The sequence below is a fragment of the Ascaphus truei genome, chromosome 1 (genome assembly GCF_040206685.1).
Source record: "Ascaphus truei isolate aAscTru1 chromosome 1, aAscTru1.hap1, whole genome shotgun sequence".
Classification (NCBI taxonomy): domain Eukaryota; kingdom Metazoa; phylum Chordata; class Amphibia; order Anura; family Ascaphidae; genus Ascaphus; species Ascaphus truei.
This window is the reverse complement of record NC_134483.1, coordinates 510,298,728-510,319,805: the sequence shown is the minus strand read 5'-3', so window position 1 is coordinate 510,319,805 and position 21,078 is coordinate 510,298,728. Positions and strand designations below refer to the sequence as shown.

Genomic DNA, 21,078 nt, shown 5'->3' with positions numbered 1-21,078 from the left:
ACTGAATGAAAGAAGGACGGTATTTTCCACCAGCGAGATGGATGTGGGTCGCAGTCGCAGCGCCCAACACACCATTAGGTTGAGTGACGCCACTCCGTTCCGTGAACGCTCTCGTCGCATCGCCCCCAGGGATGTGGACGATGTAAGGAACGTCCTGAAGGAAATGGAGACCGCTGGGATATTGACGGAGTCTCGGAGTCCTTATGCATCACCCATAGTGGTGGTAAGGAAGAAGAATGGATCTGTAAGATTGTGCGTCGATTATCGAACTCTGAATAATCGTACGGTACCCGATCAATACAACCTTCCTCGCATTGAAGAAATCCTGAATGCTCTAACCAGGAGCCAATGGTTTAGTGTGCTCGACTTGCGATCTGGGTACTACCAGGTACCTATGAGTGAAGAGGACCAGGAAAAGACAGCCTTCGTCTGCCCCCTGGGCTTCTACCAATTTACGCGTATGCCCCAAGGTATATGTGGAGCTCCTGCTACCTTCCAGCGACTGATGGAGAAAACAATTGGGGACATGAACCCTCGGGAGTGTCTTGTCTACCTGGACGACATCATTGTCTTCGGGAAGACATGAAGAGCATGAAGAGAGGCTGCTGAAGGTGATAGACCGTCTTGGAAAAGGATTGAAGTTATCCCTCGACAAGTGTCGGTTTTGTCACACCTCGGTGACCTACGTGGGACACATCGTGTCTGCTCAAGGAATTGCTACCGATCCAGCCAAAGTAGAAGCGGTAGTGAACTGGCCGCGTCCCGAGAATGTCACGGAACTGCGATCATTCCTCGGTTTCTGTGGGTATTACCGTCGCTTCGTGGAAGGGTACTCTAGTCCAGCTAAACCCCTGAACAATCTGCTGAAGATATATCCTGAAGATACTGGAAGGAAGGTCACGTCGGCCCATCAATCGTTTGGCGATAAGTGGACTCCCGAGTGTGAACGGGCCTTCCTGAACTTGAAGAAAAGCCTGACTGAAGCACCAGTGCTTGCGTATGCTGATCCAGAACAACCATACGTTCTGCATGTGGATGCCAGTCTCAATGGACTGGGTGCTGTCCTGCATCAGAAGCAACCCGAGGGTCTTCGGCCTGTAGCCTACATCAGCCGCAGTCTGACACCCAGTGAACAGAAATACCATGTACACAAGCTTGATTTCCTGGCTCTCAAATGGGCGATCACAGAGAAACTTCATGATTACCTCTATGGTGTTACGTTTGAGGTAAGGACGGATAACAATCCCCTCACGTACATCAATACTTCCGCCAAGTTGGATGCAGCAGGGCAACGATGGCTGGCAACCCTATGTAACTACAGATTCTCACTGAAGTACAAGCCGGGGCCTTTGAACATTGGAGCGGACGCTCTATCACGACGACCAGGATTAAGTGCTACTCCCGATGATGATGAATGGGAAGAGATTCCCGGGCCTGGGATACGAGCAATGTGTAGCATAGCGACCGTCATCAATGATCAAGTGGCCTTCTCCGAACTACGGGTTGCAGATTCGTTAGGATGCCAGTCGCAGGCTATTCCGCCGCTTACTGCGATCCTAAGGGAATGAACATAACTCATGACAAAGTCATAAGATGGAAAGACTTAGTGGACTATCAAATGAGAGATCCAGTAATCAGCATCATTCGGCAAGCTGTTCAAAGAAAGAATCCAGCTCTACTGAAGAGTGCTCCCCGAGACCTGATCGCGTTGCTAATGCGTGAGGTGGACAAGTTCGAGCTAGACAATTGCTTGCTCAATCTGGTAGTCCAATATCACAACCACCCTGATAGGCGACAACTGGTTCTACCCCAAAACTTGAGATATATGGTGTTGAAGTCTCTACATGATGAACATGGGCACCTTGGTGTAGAGAAGACTTTTGGGTTAGGCTGAGACCGGTTTTTCTGGCCCAAGATGCGGGAAGCAGTGGACCAGCACTGCCGCCGTTGTTCCCGGTGTGTCCAATGCAAGACTTTGCCTACCAGAGCAGCACCCCTGGCCCATCTCAAGAGTTCTGGGCCAATGGACCTGTTGTGTATGGACTTTTTGTGTATTGAACCCGATACCCGAGGAATCTGTAACGTGCTGGTCATCACGGACCATTACACCCTGTATGCTCAGGCATTCCCCACAAAAGACCAGAAGGCCACCACAGTCGCAAAAATACTATGGGAGAAGTTCTTCATTCACTACGGTCTTCCAAACCGACTTCACTCCGACCAAGGGCGAGATTTTGAGAGCACTCTGATCCGAGAATTACTCAAAATGCTGAACATCGCCAAATCCCGGACGACTCCATACCACCCCGAAGGAGATGCTTTGCCTGAACGATTCAACAGGACCTTGTTGGACATGCTCGGAACCCTGAAGGGTGTGCAGAAAACGGAATGGAGTCGACACGTAGAAGCGTTGGTACACGCGTACAACTGTACTCGCCATGAGTCCACTGGATTCTCCCCATACTTCCTCATGTTTGGGTGGGAAGCAAGACTCCCAGTAGATGTGCGTCTTCGAGTTTCAACGGATGGGATACACAATGCTACCCATTTCAAGTATGTGCAAAGGCTAAAGGACAGTTTGCAGCAAGCTTACCAACAGGCTGAGAAGTCTACAGCTAAACTGAATGCTGGCAATAAGAGACGATATGACAATAAAGTCAAGTATCGGGAGCCACGTCCTGGGGACGCTGTGTTGCTTCGTAATCTGGGAGTCCCCGGAAAACATAAACTGGCGGACCGGTGAAGAGACGGTGTATATGAAGTAGAGTCACAGATGCCCGGCCTCCCGGTCTATCGCATCAGAGACACTGACGGCCGGGTAAAGGTTTGGCATCGTAATCACCTCCTCCCCATCCCCCAAGTGGGAGACGAAGAAGCAGAAATACTGGCCACACCGCTCAACGGTGAGTCCGACTTATCAGAGATGGGTCAAGAGACAGTAAATAACGAAACCCACTCTGAAACTCCTGAAGACCCTATGGAAGGACCCTCTCAAAGGGACTATTCCACAGAAGGGGCATCTCCCGGAGGAGCTACGGGTAAAGGGCCCCGTAGGCCAACGCCTACTAAGGTGGCACCAACAGGCCAGCCTTTGGATCCACAGAGCCTGTGCTTTGTGCCTAACAGAGACTGTTCAGAGATATTTCTCCCCTCAAGGGAAGAGGCTGAGCCTCAGGACTGTACTTATTACTCCCCAGAGGGAGTTGCTGAAGAACAGCTCGGTAGGAGCCAAAGAGTCAGATACCCTCCAAATCGGGTAACCTATGATCAAATTGGGGCACCCCATTATGAGGCTCAGCAGTGGTCTCGCAGCAGAATGCCGTCCGTCATTGTGATGTTCACTGAAATGTGCAATCTGATCTAGAGATGATAAGTTTAGATCGCATTGATTGTTGCATTTTTATTATATAACGATGTTGTGCCATTTTCATTATATAACTTTTGTACATAATTATATCAAGTTATGAGTCCCAAGCGGGGACATTGGGGATTTTACCAGGGGGAGGATGTAACCAGGTTCCCCCATTTGCTCCGCAACCCCGTTACCTCCGCTGATAGTGGGGGCTGCCGGAGCCAAGCGCCAGCCCCGCCGGCATCCCTGGAGGGTGGGGGCCGAGCAGGGAGCACTCCGCAATGCGCAATGGATCTGGCCAGCTGGTGGCCACTGCGGAGCTTGACGCATGCGCAGAACAAGTGCGCGCGAGGCGGCCATAGGGGAGAATAGCTCCCAAGAGATACAGCCTCCAGGGTGCACAGGGGCAGAGTCAGATGACGCCAGGTAGCCAATAGGGCTCTAGTATCTCCCTGCTCAGGGATAGATACATTTCGCGGGGTTTAGGAGCACGTCAGTCGGCGCCAGGAGCAGCCCCCTAGGCCCCAGATAGCCCTGAGTCACCAGTAGTTGATTGTTGTAGGGACAGGCCCCAGGTTAGGGACCCTGCCCCTTACTACACAGAGTCAGTTAGGGACACATCGGACGCTGCGCGTCCATCCAGAGGTTTGGGCTCAGACCTCTGCTACCGCTGCAGTAGCCATCCGGGTGGGATCGCCCCGGACGGTAGTTCCTGGATTCGTCAACCTTCGGATCCTTTGTGAAGCTCCTTGGCAGGCCCGGGCATTCGAGTGCTCGGCAGGTAACCATCAACAAGTGCACCAACGATCCTACATATATTATTGTTACGGGACTAGTGGCTGCGCAGTCACACATATCCTCTCCCTTTAAGGGTGCGGGACATATTGTGTGGGGTTTTTGGACACGGGGTGGGATCACCCGGTGTAGGTGGGAGCGTCCTGCGAGACGCAGTAGTCAGTGTCTCCTCTAGAGAGGGACACCTGTTGATTTATGCAGTAAAGCCAGTTCTGTTTTACACCTGTTTGCTTAATGTGATTGTTTCCTGAGAGGGCCTCCTCCCACTCCGTTGGGATCCCTCCCAGGTGATGGCGTTGCACCACAAGATCGTATTATATGTATGTACCCCAGGCTCCCCAAGTGGTGGCTTAGGCTCCTGAGAGCCACACAGGTTACACAGCAGGTAGTAGCGTCTGTATTCACAGGGAATACCCGTTACAATATGTAAGATCAACAATTCATGTTTCACTGTGTAAACACGGGCCCTTTTATGATCAAAATTACCAAACAGCAGTGACTTGTTTAAGAGGTTAAATTTGGCTAATTTCATAATCTGATTAAAAAAAATAAAAGAAAAAAAGAGATTTTTTTTACTTTAAATGTACTTATGTTTTACAATGTTAGTTTGTCAGCATGATGATGGGGTTCATTTCTAAGGGGTGCCGTTTGTAACATTTACACTTTGTCAACAAAAATACTCCATGCATTTGACAAAATCAGTTTTGTCGACAGAATGACTTACAACAGGTGTAATGTTACATGTAGTGGTAGAAATACAGAGCACCACCGGGCCGTGGAAAGCACAGACAGTATAAAGAGGTGGTTCTAATAAAGAGTTTAATGAATCCCATGGATCACAGGGTAAAAACGGGGTAAAAACGGGGTAAAAACGCTCACAAATAGCTTTACCCCAGGCTCGCATTAACCCTATTTTGCGTATGTATGTAATGGCCATTATAATGGCAAGATACGCTAAATGTCATGATTACTTAACTAACATCCCTGCATTAATCTTAACAGACTTTAGCGGATATGCGATATTAGGGTAAACGGCTCTTTTGCATCTCATTCTCACTAAGTGCTCTGTATGGGACAAAGCATGACTTGGCGTTATTGGCCTTTCAAGATTTTCAGTAAGGCTTTAAGTGATGTTAACCTAACTTAAAGCACAAGTCGCCGTTTTTTTTTTTTTTTTACATTTTATTTCCCCCCCCTTTATTATATGCATGAATACAATCAACACAATGATAAGTAATTAGCTAAGTTTCTGATACATCCGTTCTCCTGTGATCGATCGGTGAAGATTCGGCTCGGGGATTCACTAAATGACTGCCAGTGCAGCAGAAGAGGACCAAAAATGCAAAGTTCTATGGGGAAGATCATGTGACCAGGCAGTCACTAGATACAATTGGTGCACTGCTAGAGCGAGGGCAAGGCTCAAAAAGGTTGTGCCAGAGCATGTTTCAGAAGAGGATGGGGATGTGACTTTTTAATTGGTTGCTATAGAAACAAAAAAGTTTGTTACATTATAATATATTAAAATGTAATTTAGAGTTGTTTTTAAAAAAAAAAAATTTAAACAAGTATTTTCTCATAGTACATAACTGATTTATTACAAAAAAAACACATGTAGGATATTGCTTGGTCTGCAGCTTCAAGTCACTTAATGGAGCTTGTGGACCTGGACCTGGGTCTTGTTCCTTACAGTACATCTAGCACACCTGTGACCTGATGGATGATTCATTATGTACAAAAAAAAAAGAGACAACAAAAAGATTAACAAGGATGCATAATGTGATATAGCCCATCATAATATGTGCACTGGATTACTCCCCCACCTCGACACTCCCCAAATTACAACCTGGCGCATATGGTACAAGATTGGAGCAAATGCCTTGAAACATTGAGACAAGGTGAACATTCTGCTCTTTATTCCAGTTTGGCTGCAAAATTGCCTCGATACATCTCCCTCACTCAACTGGCACGTGGTTTTTTATATCAACATGTATCCAAGTCTCCCAGCTGCAAAACTAGGGCAAAAGTGGTGCATACGAGAGCACCAGATCTGTGAAAGAAATAATCTAATTGAAAACAATGACAATAGTTTTCTTTGATTAATCAAGTTTCTGCTGCAGTTTTGCAGCTGCAAAACGCAGAGAGTGACAGCTCATCGGTTCACGTGTGATTTTTTTTTTACATCTGATAAAATTAAAAATGCCCTTTAAACCGCTTGATTTATTTTGTGTTTTATTTTGTAGTCAACCAGAATCACTGTGCAAAGAACCCATGCAAACATCATGGCACCTGTTCCAACGCCCTCGATGGAAGTGCTTACCACTGTGAGTGCCCAGAGGGATTCACGGGACACAATTGTGAAATAAGTAAGTGGTGATCAGTCTTATAGGGTTATGTATCAAAGACTCCCTGCTGCAAAACCTGTTCAAAAAAATAGAGCAAAATAACCGTGTCAGATTAGCCAACACCCAGAAAATCCCATTGATGTCAATAGGATTCCTATCATTTGAAAAATCTGGTGACATTTTTTTGCTCCATTTTCGGCGTGGTTTTGCAGCCAGGAGTTTGATAAATAACCACATGGTGTGTATTCATGTTTTATTTCTGCCGAAGTGCGGACTCACTTAAGGGTAAAATGAGCATCATGTTGGGAATATTCAATCCTTTTCAACTGGTGAGAAGGATGATTAAACACGAAGGACCCTATGTGCTAAGACCATTTTTTATTTTTTATTGTGCGTCAAAGTTTTAGTGCTACAAAGTAATACAGACTTTATGTACGAAGCCCGTGCACACCTGATGCATACAGTAATTCATTGTTTGACATGAATTTTGACGCATTTCATGTTGAAAACTTGATCAATACAATTACAATTACAACACAGTTGTCTTTATTTTTTTCATTTATAACTAGTACTTGTAAATATAAATGATTTGTGTAATAATAGGTAGAATGGCCATACTCGGAAAATAATACATTTTGTTAACATAAATAATGAAATAAACCGTGCTGTGTCAAATACATTTTTGGTTAATACATGGCAACGTAATTCTGCACTATGAATATAAAACACACTTTTTAGTGTTTACACCACCATGGCAGACGATTTTGTTGCACTTTTTGCCTTTTTGAGTACATACCATTTCCATGCGCAGTCCGTTTCAATGCGGCAATAATAAAAGAATATTTTTTGATGCTGATGGTGCAGATTGCGAGATATCCGGTTAGTACATATTGTACCTGTACGCGCACACAAGCACATTTTACAATGAGATTCCGTGCACCAATATTGTTCTAAAAAGTAATTTGTGATTCTTAGTAACCAGGCCCCTAAGGGGTCTGTTTACTAAGGTTGCAGTGCTGCAAAACTGCAGCAAACTGGCACAAAAAAATAGGACGATTTTTATAACAGAAAAGGGAATCTACAAACAAACACAAACAGAGCCCAGTGCTACATCCAATGGCAAAAATACACAGTGAAATACCTGTATATCTCTTGAATAAAAGGGTAATTTAGTTTAACACTTTGGCCAAAGCATTATAAGCCTGTGAGCCACACCAAGGCATGACCACAAAATCACAGGTCCTAACACTAATTACAATTCTTAATAACCTGTATAATACTAGGAAGAATTATCATAATTGATCTGTCATAATCAGCTGCATGGTTCTAAATCTGATTGAAATTCTTATTTACATGGACAATACCAGGAAGAATAATCTGTATTAGACCTGTCATAATCAGCTGCATGCAAAGACCTATGCATGTGGAAAATGGGATGGGACGAGCTTTAAACCTGGGAGGGAGGGGCCAACCTCCAAATCAGCTGTGACCAGCTGGACAAAGTTAACAAAAACACACAAATACCCAGTAAGCTCATATAAGCCCCCAAAGTTACCACAAAATATATATATGCATATAAATGCCAAAATGTAGTGCTTCTGGGCATAGCAATTGTAGAGGGAGAGGGGGGTTGGCCCGGTATTAAAGGGGTTGCACCCCATATGGCCACCTTCTGACCTCACCAGGGAGGCAAGGGGTTAACTGGACTGCGGTCCAGGAATGTGGCTTACACCTTGTCATGTCAGGAAAATGTAGGTTCCCCTGTTCCCATGTTTCATTATAATGTCTGTGTTTTAACTTTAATATTGTATTCCAAGGCGGGGATAAATACCCACACAGATTCCTTCACACAAAGGAATGCAAATGGTCAGGGGGGCGACCCAAAGTCTAGGAACCAAGTGCTGATCAAAAGACTCTGTCACTCTAACTGTTTACCTGAGGGCGGAGAAGCATCAAACTGGAGTGGGTTGTAAGTGTTATATCTACACCTACAAACAATGAAGATCCTGCCAGATACTTCATCTGGTAGACTGGTCGTCGCCCCTGATTTAATTATGGGGCTACAGAAATAAGACCCTCAGAGTCCCAGTACGCATGGGCTAACTAGCTGGGGGGCATGGGTTAAACTGTGTTTCCACGTTAGGGATTGGATACAGATAATTGTTCACCAATAGTCTGTATTCAATGTTAAGAATAGGGTTACAAAGGTATATAAACTGTGTCGACCCTACAGTTTTTGCTCTTCTGATTTCACCTTGAATGTCACCGGATTGCTGGAGAATTGCTAGCTGATACTTCTCCATTCCCCAACCCTAAGTAAGTGTTACCTTCTTGCCTGTTAATTGTACTATATTGCTGTGTTCACCTTTTTAAGGAATAAATATATTTTATTATATCTAAGCCTCGTTCAGTTCAACCCAGATATTTGGTGTTTGTTATATCTTGTCATAAGTTACCGTGACAAGCGTATAATTAACTGGAGGCAGCGGTGGGATTGAACTGAACCTGTATTACAGTGTACTGCGGGACCCTGTAATATAGTGGGAACTCGAAGGGAATTGCGAGTTCCTGGGACTAAAGATATTGAACACACAGTAGTGCAACAGTTAACACAAGTTGTAACACCACCTCACTGCTGCGACCGTGAACCATGAGCGAGGCTGAAGGCTCATCCAACATGAGGACCCGCGCTCAGCTGAAGGACAAGTGCCGTGAATATGGACTGCCCTATGAGAACCAGGAGGTCACAGACATGGTTGACGCAATCGGTGACTATGAAGCCCGGCTTGCAGAGCCTCTGGATACGGCTCAGCTTGCCCTTATACAGACAGAGGGACACCGGAGGAGCGGCTGCAGTTTATCACTATGGCAGTGAACAGACCCGCTTATTGCCCCCCTGTCCAACCCAACAACGATGAACTCAAACTGGATCAGCACAGTCTCACCAAGATCGTGGAAGGTACCGATCAGATCGACAGTTTTCTAAAGAACTTTGAAACACAGTGTCGGCGGTACAAAGTGCTTCCCCAGCATCCGGTTGCATGTTTGGACCCCTTACTGTCCGGCTTGGCTAAGCAGACGATGATGGCGCTTGCAGATGAGTATGCTGATGACTATGATCACCTGAAAGAACTGTTACTGTTTCAGTACGGTTTTACCCTTGGGGTAAATTCCGACAGGAAGAGAGGCAGCCCCTGGAGTCCTATGTTACCTACGTGACCCGCATGGCTTTGTACGGGATACGCTGGGTGGAGGGCTATGAGGCACGGACTTACCAACGCCTGCTGGACCTCATCTTTCAGGAGCAGTTCATGCAGCAGTGCCCGCCGGCGGTGAGGGCTTGGGTGTATTACAAGATGCCCAAGACTTACCAGGAGGCGGCGAGGCTTGCAGACGACTATGTGGCCAGCCAAGCCCTGATGCCCGCCAAAGCAGTAGCCAAGGCGGCGGCGGCACCGGCCAAAAAGTCTGCCAATACCCCCCAATGGACTCAGAGGCTGCCTGCGGGCAGCAGTCCACCGAAGGCGGGGGAGCTCCTGCACGAGCGCCGGTGCTACAACTGCAACCGCCCTGGTCACATCAGACCAGATTGCCCGGAACCCCTGCTTTCCAGCAGACCCCATCAGGGGCAACGCACCCCAGCTGCGAAGCCGGTAGCCCGCGTGCGGGTTTCTTCCACCAAAGACTCCGGACCGGTCATGGAACCAACTCCCAGCGAGACGTCCCTTGCCACACCTGTCCCAGTTTCATCGGTGCCTACAGCCAGGAGCGGAGGACATCTCAGTGTGGACCTGCAGCAGACGGACGGCCGGAGCAGACATCTCATCCCGGTCACAGTCGGTGACCGGCAAGCAGTCGGCTTGATGGATTCAGGAGCTGCAGTGACCCTGATCCGACCTGATATGGTCCGGCCAGAGGAATTACTCCCAGGCCCTGGGATACAAATCACTGTGGCCGACGGAGAGCCACGTTTCCTGCAAGTGGCCAGAATCTTTTTGGATTGGGGGGAGGGCCAGGGTGTGCGGGAGGTGGGGGTTTTACACAGTTTGGATGCTGAAGTTCTTCTTGGCAACGATCTGGGTCCGATGACCTGCACCTACGACCGAGTGCCCAAACCCGCTGCAGTGGCGGTGGTTACCCGAAGCCAGACAGCGGCAATGGCGGGGGCGCCAGTCCCCCAGCCTTTGGGACCAACGTTAGCGGAGGGCGCAGAGGAGCCCGGGGAGGTAAGCCAGGATCAGTTGCAACCACAGACTGACTTACTGTTTCCCCTCACCCTTCCCCATTCTCCGGACAATGACATGACTAGGGGGTGGCCAGAATTAGGAGCCCATTTTAGGGAGGCAGTGAAAACAGACCCTACCCTGGCCGGCGTGAGAATTCGGGCGTCCGAATCTCAGGCAGGGGAAGGCACTGAGCACTGCCTATGGTATAAGGGACTCCTGTATAGAGAAGAAGGGAACCCAGGGATAGAGGAGGGATTGACTGGTAAGCGACAGCTAGTAGTGCCCCAGGGGTACCGACAGCAACTGTTACGGGTAGCTCACTCTATTCCGTTAGCGGGACATCAGGGGGTCAACAGAACGCGAGCCCGGTTATTACAGCGTTACTACTGGCCAGGGGCATCTCGAGATGTGGGCACTTTCTGCCGCTCTTGTGATGCCTGCCAGCGAGTGGTTAAGGCGGGCGACTGTGTGAAGGCACCCCTGAACCCCTACCGATAATAGGGGATCCCTTCCAGAAAGTAGTGATGGATCTTGTAGGACCCCTTATGGTTCCTAGCAGGTCAGGGAAGCGCTACATCCTCACGGTGGTGGATTTTGCCACCCGGTACCCTGAGGTGGTAGCGCTTGGCACCATAGATGCCAAGACAGTGGCAGCAGCTTTGCTGAACATATTTTCTAGGGTAGGTTTCCCTAGTGAGATCCTAACCGATCAGGGGTCGCAGTTCATGAGTGAACTGTTACATTGTCTCTGGGATGCATGCGGTGTACAGCACCGGCGCACTACCCCTTACCATCCCCAGGCAAACGGATTATGTGAGAGGTTTAACGGTACCCTGAAGCAGATGCTTCGGATCTTTATAGAGGCGGAGGGGAAAGACTGGGAGATTCATTTACAGCACTTACTGTTTGCCTACCGAGAGGTACCGCAGGAATCTACAGGCTTCTCCCCCTTCGAGCTACTATATGGCCGCAGGGTACGTGGACCTCTGGATCTATTCCGTGAGGGATGGGAAGGGGAGGCTACTGCTACTGATGCTTCAGTGATCCAGTATGTGGTAGATCTCCGAGACCGGTTAGAGATGCTCATGGGGGTGGCCCAGGATCACCTCAGGGCCGCTCAGACCAAGCAAAAGCAATGGTATGACCGGAATGCCCGTAGCAGGGAATTCATCCCAGGACAGCAGGTGCTTGTTCTCAAACCCACTCGGGAGAACAAGTTGATGGCTGCCTGGTCGGGACCGTACCCGGTTATCCGAAAGGTGAATGAGTACAACTACGTTGTACAGGTAGATCATGAGAGGCATAAGACATATCACGTCAATATGCTGAAAGAATACAGAGCACCGAGTATGGGAGCAGTAATGGCCATTTGTAGCCCACTGCTGGAGGATCAGGCGAGCAATGCTCTGCCTGATCTCCTAGGGGAGGCTAGGCAGGGAAACACCGTGGAGCAGATAGAGATAGGGGCACAGGTGAGTGCTAGGCAGCAGGTAGAAGCCAGGGACATGCTAGCTAAGTTTAGGGCCTTCTTCACTGACACTGACATGCCAGGGACCACACATCTCACAAAACACCCAGGAGATGCTGACCCTAGGGGTAATTACTCCATCCCAGAGTCCTTGGGCAAGCCCGGTAGTTCTAGTCCCTAAGAAGGACAAGACCACCCAGTTTTGTGTGGACTACCTCTTGCTCAACGCTGGGACGGTGTCAGATGCCTACCCCATGCCCCGCATGGATGAGTTACTGGATGAACTCGCGGGGGCAAAGTGTCTGACCACTATGGATTTGAGCAAAGGCTATTGGCAAATCCCCCTGACCCTGGAGGCTAGGGAGAAGTCAGCATTCATCACTCCAAGTGGCCTCTATGAGTTTTTGGTGATGCCATTTGGGATGAAGAATGCCCCGGCTACCTTCCAACGCCTGGTCAATAGGTTACTGAAGGGATGCAGAGCTATGCCAGGGCTTACTTAGATGACATTGCTGTCTTCAGTAATTCCTGGGACTACCACTTAGGACATGTAGCTGCGGTGCTGGATAGGATCAGGGAGGCTGGGCTTACCTTGAAACCCACTAACTGTATGGTAGGGATGGCAGAGGTCCTGTACTTAGGGCATAGGGTGGGTGGAGGGCACCTCAAACCAGAGCCAGCCAAGGTAGAAGCCATAGTTCAGTGGCCTGTTCCAAAAACCAAGAAACAGGTCATGGCATTTTTGGGCACCGCAGGGTACTATAGGAAGTTTGTCCCACAGTACAGCGCCGTGGCCAAACCCCTGACTGATTTGACTAAGAAGCAACTGCCTGTGCTTATCACCTGGACTCCTGCCTGTGAAACGGCTTTCCAGGCACTGAAAACTGCGCTTGCTGGGGACCCATACTGGCTGCCGCGGACTATACCAAACATTTCCTTATATAGACTGATGCCTCGGACTATGGCATTGGGGCTGTGTTGAGCCAAGTGGGGGACGATGGCAGAGAGCACACTGTGGTGTACCTCAGCCGACAACTTCTCCCCAGAGAAGTGGCCTATGCCACCATTGAGAAAGAGTGCTTGGCCATTGTGTGGGCACTCAAAAAACTCCAGCCCTATGTGTATAGAAGGGGTTTCACGGTCCTCACAGACCACAACCCCCTGAGTTGGCTGCAGAGGGCATCAGGGGAGAATGCCAAGTTGCTAAGGTAGAGCTTGGCCTTGCAAGAGTTTGAGTTTACTATTCAGCACAAAAAGGGTAGTGAAAACAGCAATGCTGATGGACTTTCACATCAGGGCTATCCCTCTGAGACTGAGTTCGTTAAGGGTGCCAGCAGTGCCTCACTCCCCGTTAGGGCCAGTGGGCCACAGGTTACCCATTAAGAAGGGGAGGTGTAGAGGGAGAGGGGGGTTGGCCTGTTATTAAAGGGGTTGCACCCCATATGGCCACCTTCTGACCTCACCAGGGAGGCAAGGGGTTAACTGGACTGCGGTCCAGGAATGTGGCTTACACCTTGTCATGTCAGGAAAATGTATGTTCCCCTGTTCCCATGTTTCATTATAATGTCTGTGTTTTAACTTTAATATTGTATTCCAAGGCGGGGATAAAAACCCACACAGATTCCTTCACACAAAGGAATGCAAATGGTCAGGGGGGCGACCCAAAGTCTAGTAACCAAGTGCTGATCAAAAGACTCTGCCACTCTAACTGTTTACCTGAGGGCGGAGAAGCATCAAACTGGAGTGGTTTGTAAGTGTTATATCTACACCTACAAACAATGAAGATCCTGCCAGATACTTCATCTGGTAGACTGTCGTCGCCCCTGATTTAATTATGGGGCTACAGAAATAAGACCCTTAGAGTCCCAGTACGCATGGGCTAACTAGCTGGGGGGCATGGGTTAAACTGTGTTTCCACGTTAGGGATTGGATACAGATAATTGTTCACCAATAGTCTGTATTCAATGTTAAGAATAGGGTTACAAAGGTATATAAACTGTGTCAACCCTACAGTTTTTTAGTCTTCTGATTTCACCTTGAATGTCACCGGATTGCTGGAGAATTGCTAGCTGATACTTCTCCATTCCCCAACCCTAAGTAAGTGTTACCTCCTTGCCTGTTAATTTTACTATATTGCTGTGTTCACCTTTTTAAGGAATAAATATATTTTATTATATCTAAGCCTCGTTCAGTTCAACAGAGATATTTGGTGTTTGTTATATCTTGTCATAAGTTACCGTGACAGCAATATTTACTACAAACAAACACAAACAGAGCCCAGTGCTACATCCAATGGCAAAAATACACAGTGAGATAACTATATATCTCTTGAATAAAAGGGTCCTTTAGCACTTAGCACTGGGCTCTGTTTGTGTTTGTTTGTAGTATATATTGCCATGCCCAGAAGCACTCCATTTTTGGCATTTATATGCATATATATGTTGTGGTAATTTTGGGGGCTTATATGAGCTTACTGGGTATTTGTGTGTTCAGAAAAGGGATTCCCATGAACCCTTTCACTGGTGGAATCTATGATCGATATAAAAGACTGAAAGAGAAGGTGACCAATCTGACATATGACATAACAGGCCACAGTGACTGCTAATTTAGTGCTACAGTGACTTATCTAGTCCAGCATATAAAGGCATGACTATAGCTCACCTGTTTCATCTGACTCAGCATGCAGAAATGTACATGTATGTGACGAGAGGGGTAACCAGGCTCTATAATATAGGTCAAGCCCGTTTTGGTTACCTCTGCTCCATGTATAAGGGTACAAGAGAGTTAGATCTTGAGCCCAGTAACCTTGTATTACTGCTTTATACTGCATGTAATAAAATTATTTTTCGTGCATGCAATCAAGCAGGGATTCCTAGGGTATGAGTTCCCCAATAAATGTACCCGGGAATCATGCCTGATTCTCGGATACATGTAGGCACATTGTCCCGGTAATACCTCCCCTTGAAAACGTAAGCGCGACTCACCACTTGGGTACCCTGCTTCAGCACAGCCCAGAAAGGAGAATCAGGCACAGGATAAACATATATTCCTTTAGCTTAGGGAATCCCTAGGTTAATGGGGGTACACCAGCTAGTGCCAAAGTGACCCACAACCAGTATAGGGTTTGTGGATGCCCCACCGTATATAAGATTGGGGGGTGGGGGAGACGGACGACGACTCTGAGAGTCCAAACTGAGTCCAAGGGAAAGTGTGTGGGGAATAAGGCAGGCAGGCAGCCCGTGCAAACCCAGAAAGTGAATCCCTGCACTTCTCCCATTGGGCTAACAATAAATGGGGAAAGAAATATACATAGTGAAAGCTAAATCTGTAAGACAAAGGAGACTTTTGGTTGCATCCTTTGATCAAATAATGACAAGCCTGCTAACCAACGTCAAGGCAAGTCTCAGTAGCAGGTCCCTATGCTAAATGCATAGAAATGTTCTGTGAAATATACCCTGAAGGGGTTAATAAACTAAGCATAACTTATGTAACTTAGTGCAGTTAAAAAATGGTATATTCCAGTGAAGATACTTACATGTCAGCAAGTAAAGTGAAAAGTGAATTTACAGGGACCTTACTGGGAGATTTTATACCGTGAAAAGGAGGGACTGGCCTCCCACAAACTGCTCAGTAAGCAGTTGCAGGTGGATTGGCTAAATACATGTAACGGGTATTCCACCCCACCCAATCTCATATATAGTGTGGGTGAGTAGAACAGGTGGTGTTACCGGTGTGGTGCGTATACCTGCAGGCTCACAGGAGGTCTGAGCCTCCGCTAATGAGAGCCTGGGGTGAATCCTCTGGAACGGATCTTCTTCAGCGCCTCCACCTATGTAGGATTCTAGGGAAGTGTAGAATGACCCTACATAGGAACCCAATAAGAAACTACACACACAGTGATTATATATAACTACTTTACTTACAAATAATATAATAATAACCAGTGTCTCTCTCACGAGGAGACACTGACAGTGACGTCTCGCAGGACGATTCCCCGACACCAGGTGATCCCACCCAGTGTCCCAAGAACCCCACCCAATGTCCCGTACTCCTACAGAGATAGTCACTGGGTGACTGCGCAGCCACTAAAACCTCTAGGCCTGTTGGTGCACATGTGATGACATAATACCTTCCGAGCACTCCGGTGCTCGGGTCAGCAACAAGCTTCTCAAAGGGTCAGACGTGCGATGCATCCGTCTGATCCTATCCAGGTGATATTCTCCAGGAACCCCAACGAGGGTCCCACCGCTTCACGGGAACACAACCGTCTCTCGGTAACACACCGTCTCACGGGAACAGCAGCCGCCGCTATCCCTATCTATCCCTAACTAACCCTAAAGTGACAGGAACCCTAACCTAGGGCCTGTCCCTGATGAACCGCAACCTGAGGTGACTTGGGGGAAACTCCTAGGGCCTGCGGGGTTAATAACCTGCCCCACTCTCCTAGCTACCCAAGTCCCTAATCCTCCCTATAACTAGCTACTCGCTACTCCTAACAGCCTGCAGCAGACACACTGCTCTCACTGTCAGCCTGCAGACATTCACACACGCTGCACACACTACGCCCAGCACATGCAGCGACACACACACAGCTGGCAATCGTACACAGCCACCTGGATCCCGCAGCAAATCATCCACTGCACACACGCTGTGCCTATTTGCCAGTGCGCACAGCACTCCCCGCTGTGGCACTGCCAAACCTGCACCTTACACACACTAAGGGTGACCTCCCTATCTAGGGCCGTCCCTTTTTGGTTACCCACTAACCTGGTGGGGAGTTGGGGCCTACCTGGAGTGCGGGTACCTATCTGGATGCAGGAGCTGCACTCACTCCCTGCACCCTTCCTTCCCCTTCAGCTCCGCTGCTCCAACTGACAAACGTGCTGCAGCCCAAACAATGTATCTCTTTGCCTGCCTGGCCTTCCTAAGCCCTATTGGCTCCCTGGTATCACATGGGGCGTGCAAAGGCTCTTGGGATATGTAGTCCCAGCTCAGAGCCTTCCCTGGTAGGCTAGGGGTTCGCGGGCTTTTCCTACCCTGCACTGCGCGTGCGCAAGCTCTCCCGGGCTTTCTCTCTTCTCCCTGAGCTGTCCCTATGCTCGCGCGAGCTATCCCTAGCTCTGGGGCTTTCCCTGCGCCTACGCGTCCCTGCGCATGCGCAACGCTGTCTTCAATAGCGGCGCCCTGCCTCACCGGCCGCCGGGACCTTAGAGACGCGATCGCGGCCTTAGCAACGGCCCGATCGCGTCCCCGGCAACCGGCCGCAGGCAGGAGAAGCCGCGCTGCTCCCTGCACCAGCCCTCACCCGTGGAAGCAGCCGTCGGGTTTTTCAGTACCCGCGATCGAGCTGCGCCAGGGGAGGGGGGTCTCCAGGAGCTGCTGGGGACCAGGGTTACATACATTAACACCCTAATAGTGGTGCCCACTAGAAGTGTGCTGCTAGGGATTTAATTCGGGCCAACAGAAAGTATAATGGGGTCCAGAGTTGCTGGTTCCCCCATAAATGTACCCGGGAATATAATATGATTCTCAGATACATGTAGGCACATTGTCCCGGCAATATCTCCCCTTTAAAACATAAGCACGTCTCACCACTAGTGTACCCTGCTTCAGCACAGCCCAGAAAGGAGAATGAGGCACAGGGATAAACATGTATTCCTGCAGCTGGGGGAATCCCTAGGTTAAGGGAGGTACCCCAGCCAGTGCCAAGGTGACCCAAACCAGTGAAGGGGGGGGGGGGAGGGGGTTACTCTGAGAGTCCAAACAGAGTCCAAACAGAGTCCAAGAGAAAGTGTGGGGAATAAGGCACACAGAAATAAAACAACAAAAATGTTTCCTTTACTGTTCCCTGTACCTAGAGACTCACAGTGTATTAAATTATACTTTAATATAGTTTTAATGTGTTTAGCCATTCAAAACCTATGTCCAAACAGGCAGCCCGTGCAAACCCATAGGCACCGATATGTCTGCTGGATATCGGAGTTCAAAACAGCCAGAGGATGCCCATTGGTAGGAACAGCATTTTATCAGCGGGGAAAGGTGGAGTACTTGGTCCGGAGATCAATGGCAGTCCTCAGGGATGCCACTTGTTCTGCCAGACCTAGTGGAGCCTGCCCAGCGGGTGGCATTGGGATGGCTGGGGGGTATGTGGCAGGCTTGCGCATGCCCCTTAGCTTTTTTACATTTCCCACTGACCTGGCTTTTCTAGTCGAGTGGCTCCGATTGGCTGCTTGGGAAAGTTCCCATGTGCTGATTGGCTGCCCGCTCTGCTTCTATTTTATGAAAGAAACAGAGAACACTATAAGAAGCCCTGAGCCAATCAGATGGTGTGTTCCCCTTGAGTCTGAGCTGCAAGAGCGCAGGTGGCCTTTTTAAAGATGCTCTGTTTGTAATAGCAAAGCAACCGACTTCAATTTCAAGCCTGAAAAGCCTGCCCGCCAGAGACTAAGTCCAGCATTTTGCACCCAAGTTCTCAGAATCTAACGTAGCGGACACGGCTTGGATTTTATGCCGATTTAAGTTCCAGGAGATTTGGAGTAATTCGCGGTCAGGAGGGACCAAGTTCTCACAAGAGAACGTAGCGGTGGTGTATGGAATTTTATGCCGATTTGGGTTCCAGGAGATTCCAGGCTAGGACCCGGTCAGGGTAAAACTCTCTTATAGAGTTCCCTGCACCTAGGAAAGTCTAGTTGTCAACCCCAGCCCCAAAGTAAGTGTGTATTTTTGTCTGTATTTTGTGTTTCATTGTGTGTAAGCGAATTTATGCCGAATAAATTACATTTTCTTTCACTATCTTGTTTTGCTCAATGAATGATCCCGGTAAAAAGATGGAAATAACCTGGTCTCCCGTGACAATGTATATTTTTATTTTCTTCCCATATTCATTATTGCAACGTTCCAGTAGCTATATTAGTCTGTGACAAGTGTAAATATGTTGTTTGTATATGAAAGGTTGACATTCGGAGGGACTTTTGTTTTTCTGTGTGGGAGTTAGGAAGAAAGTTTGTTTATATGAGGTTTCTTTTTGTTTAAACAAGCATATACAATTATAAACATAAAGTGTATCCGGGGAGTCCTCTCCGCAGAGCATCTACAGTAATCCCAGAGAGGGCTTCTTGTCAGAGCTTCCCAGCTGCAAAATGTGTGTAACTCCCATGAGATTGGTTGTTCTTGTTGGTGGTGATACTGAACTATTTGTGAAATGATGCTGGTCTGCAGGTTACCAGTTGGCATCCAGTGCCCCCTATATTTCCCATTTACATGGCTTATGGCAAAGGACCAAATATGTTTTGACAACAACCTGACCTCTTATATATAAGCCAACATTTACCATTCTAATTATTTAGAACTAAAGCAATTATTGTTGTATTTGTTTAGAAAAATGTTTTGATGAGGCTCACCGGGAGTTTTATGATCTGGAGGAAAGCTGGGCACGAATTTACGAAGGGAATGTCGAAAGTTGCAAGTGTGCTGACAGTAAGATTGAATGTCACAGAGGCGAGCGGTACACAGGTAATGACTTATGCAAGTGTCTACTCTTTGGTAAATGTGGGCCACAGTGGATAGAGTGTGCTTGTTAGAAAGATGCAGTCTGTGAAAGAGGAGAAATATAGCTTGATTGGGGAAGAGGGGAAAGCACAATTATGCATGATAATCACATGATCAAGGGAACTGACACTGCAAATTGATGAAGATCTTTCTTGTAGCTTTGTGCAATACCTATATATTTAAAACAGAAAAGTGTTTGATTGTTAGATGTGGGGAATTTCATTGAACTGTCAATCCGCCCACCCATGGCCCGCCTCCCCCCCCACGCCTCTCATTGGCCAGGAGGTACACTGACATCACGGACACACCTACTTCATTGTAACACACACAGACACACACACATACTGCCACAGACTCCCACCCCTGCAGACTCACCATACCCCCTGAGACTGGCACCCGAGACTGTAACCTAAACTGAGCCCTCAGTATAGCCTCTGAGACTCTCTCCCTGCGGACTCACCCTACCCCCCTGGGATCACCCCTGCGGAGTCACCCACCGACCATGGTAAGTCTAACCCACTTTCCAACCCTCTCTCTCCCTGCGCCTTTTACTACCTCGCCCCGTCCTCAATCATCACACACCTCACTTTCAAACCCTCTCTCCACCTCTCTACCTGCTTCAACATCACACATCATCAATATAACCGCCTCTGCTGTCCACCCCCCCTCTTACCCATCCACTCCATCGCTGTACACCCCTCACAAATCATGAACTCCACTGTGGAGACCCCACCGCGCCTCCGCTCAGCAGGCCTGACAAATGGCTGACTACACCCCAACCCGGCTCTGCTCAGCAGTTCCACTAACAATCACCCTCTCGCCGTCACCGCTATATACAACCGCTCCCTGCTTACTGTCTCAAAATGGCCGCCTTCCCGCCCGCTCCACTATCACGCTCACAATCTCCGCTTTGCACCCCACCTTTCCGCCCACTCCTCTATGTCCCCGCTTACCCCTACAAAATATGTCCAACAAAATCACGCTCCAACTTATTGTCAACAAATGCCCGCCTTCCCACCCGCTCCTCTATGTCCCTGCTTACCCCTACAAAATATGCCTGACAACATCAGGAGGGCCTGAGTCTCCCGCGATGACATGGGGGACAACAGGACAGGTTACTGGGGTGGATGCCTTCGTTCTTCTTCAATGGTGCAGCGCCTCCATCTGTAGTAAACCCCAGGGATGCGGGGTGGAATCCCTACCACAGAAATCCCCCTCCCAGGGATGAGAGATTCCAGTCTCACACAAGGTTATTTTTAACACCAGCAGACTCTTTATTATCTTGGGCAGCAGCCTCAGACAAGTACAGTTAATGCTTCATCCACTAGCTGTTCTCCCTTGTGATGG

At 48.3% G+C, this 21,078-nt stretch overlaps 1 protein-coding gene across 3 annotated transcripts in view; it reads left to right on the top strand.

Annotated features, from left to right (window-relative positions):
• HGFAC (HGF activator) overlaps positions 1-21,078 on the top strand; it is a 218,990-nt gene that overhangs the window by 87,162 nt on the left and 110,750 nt on the right. For all 3 annotated transcript variants that reach the window (XM_075570181.1, XM_075570171.1, XM_075570163.1), the window contains exons 5-6: positions 6,388-6,510; positions 19,561-19,695. In XM_075570181.1, coding sequence (XP_075426296.1) covers positions 6,388-6,510; positions 19,561-19,695 — 258 coding nt within the window. The remainder of the gene's footprint in view (positions 1-6,387; positions 6,511-19,560; positions 19,696-21,078) is intronic.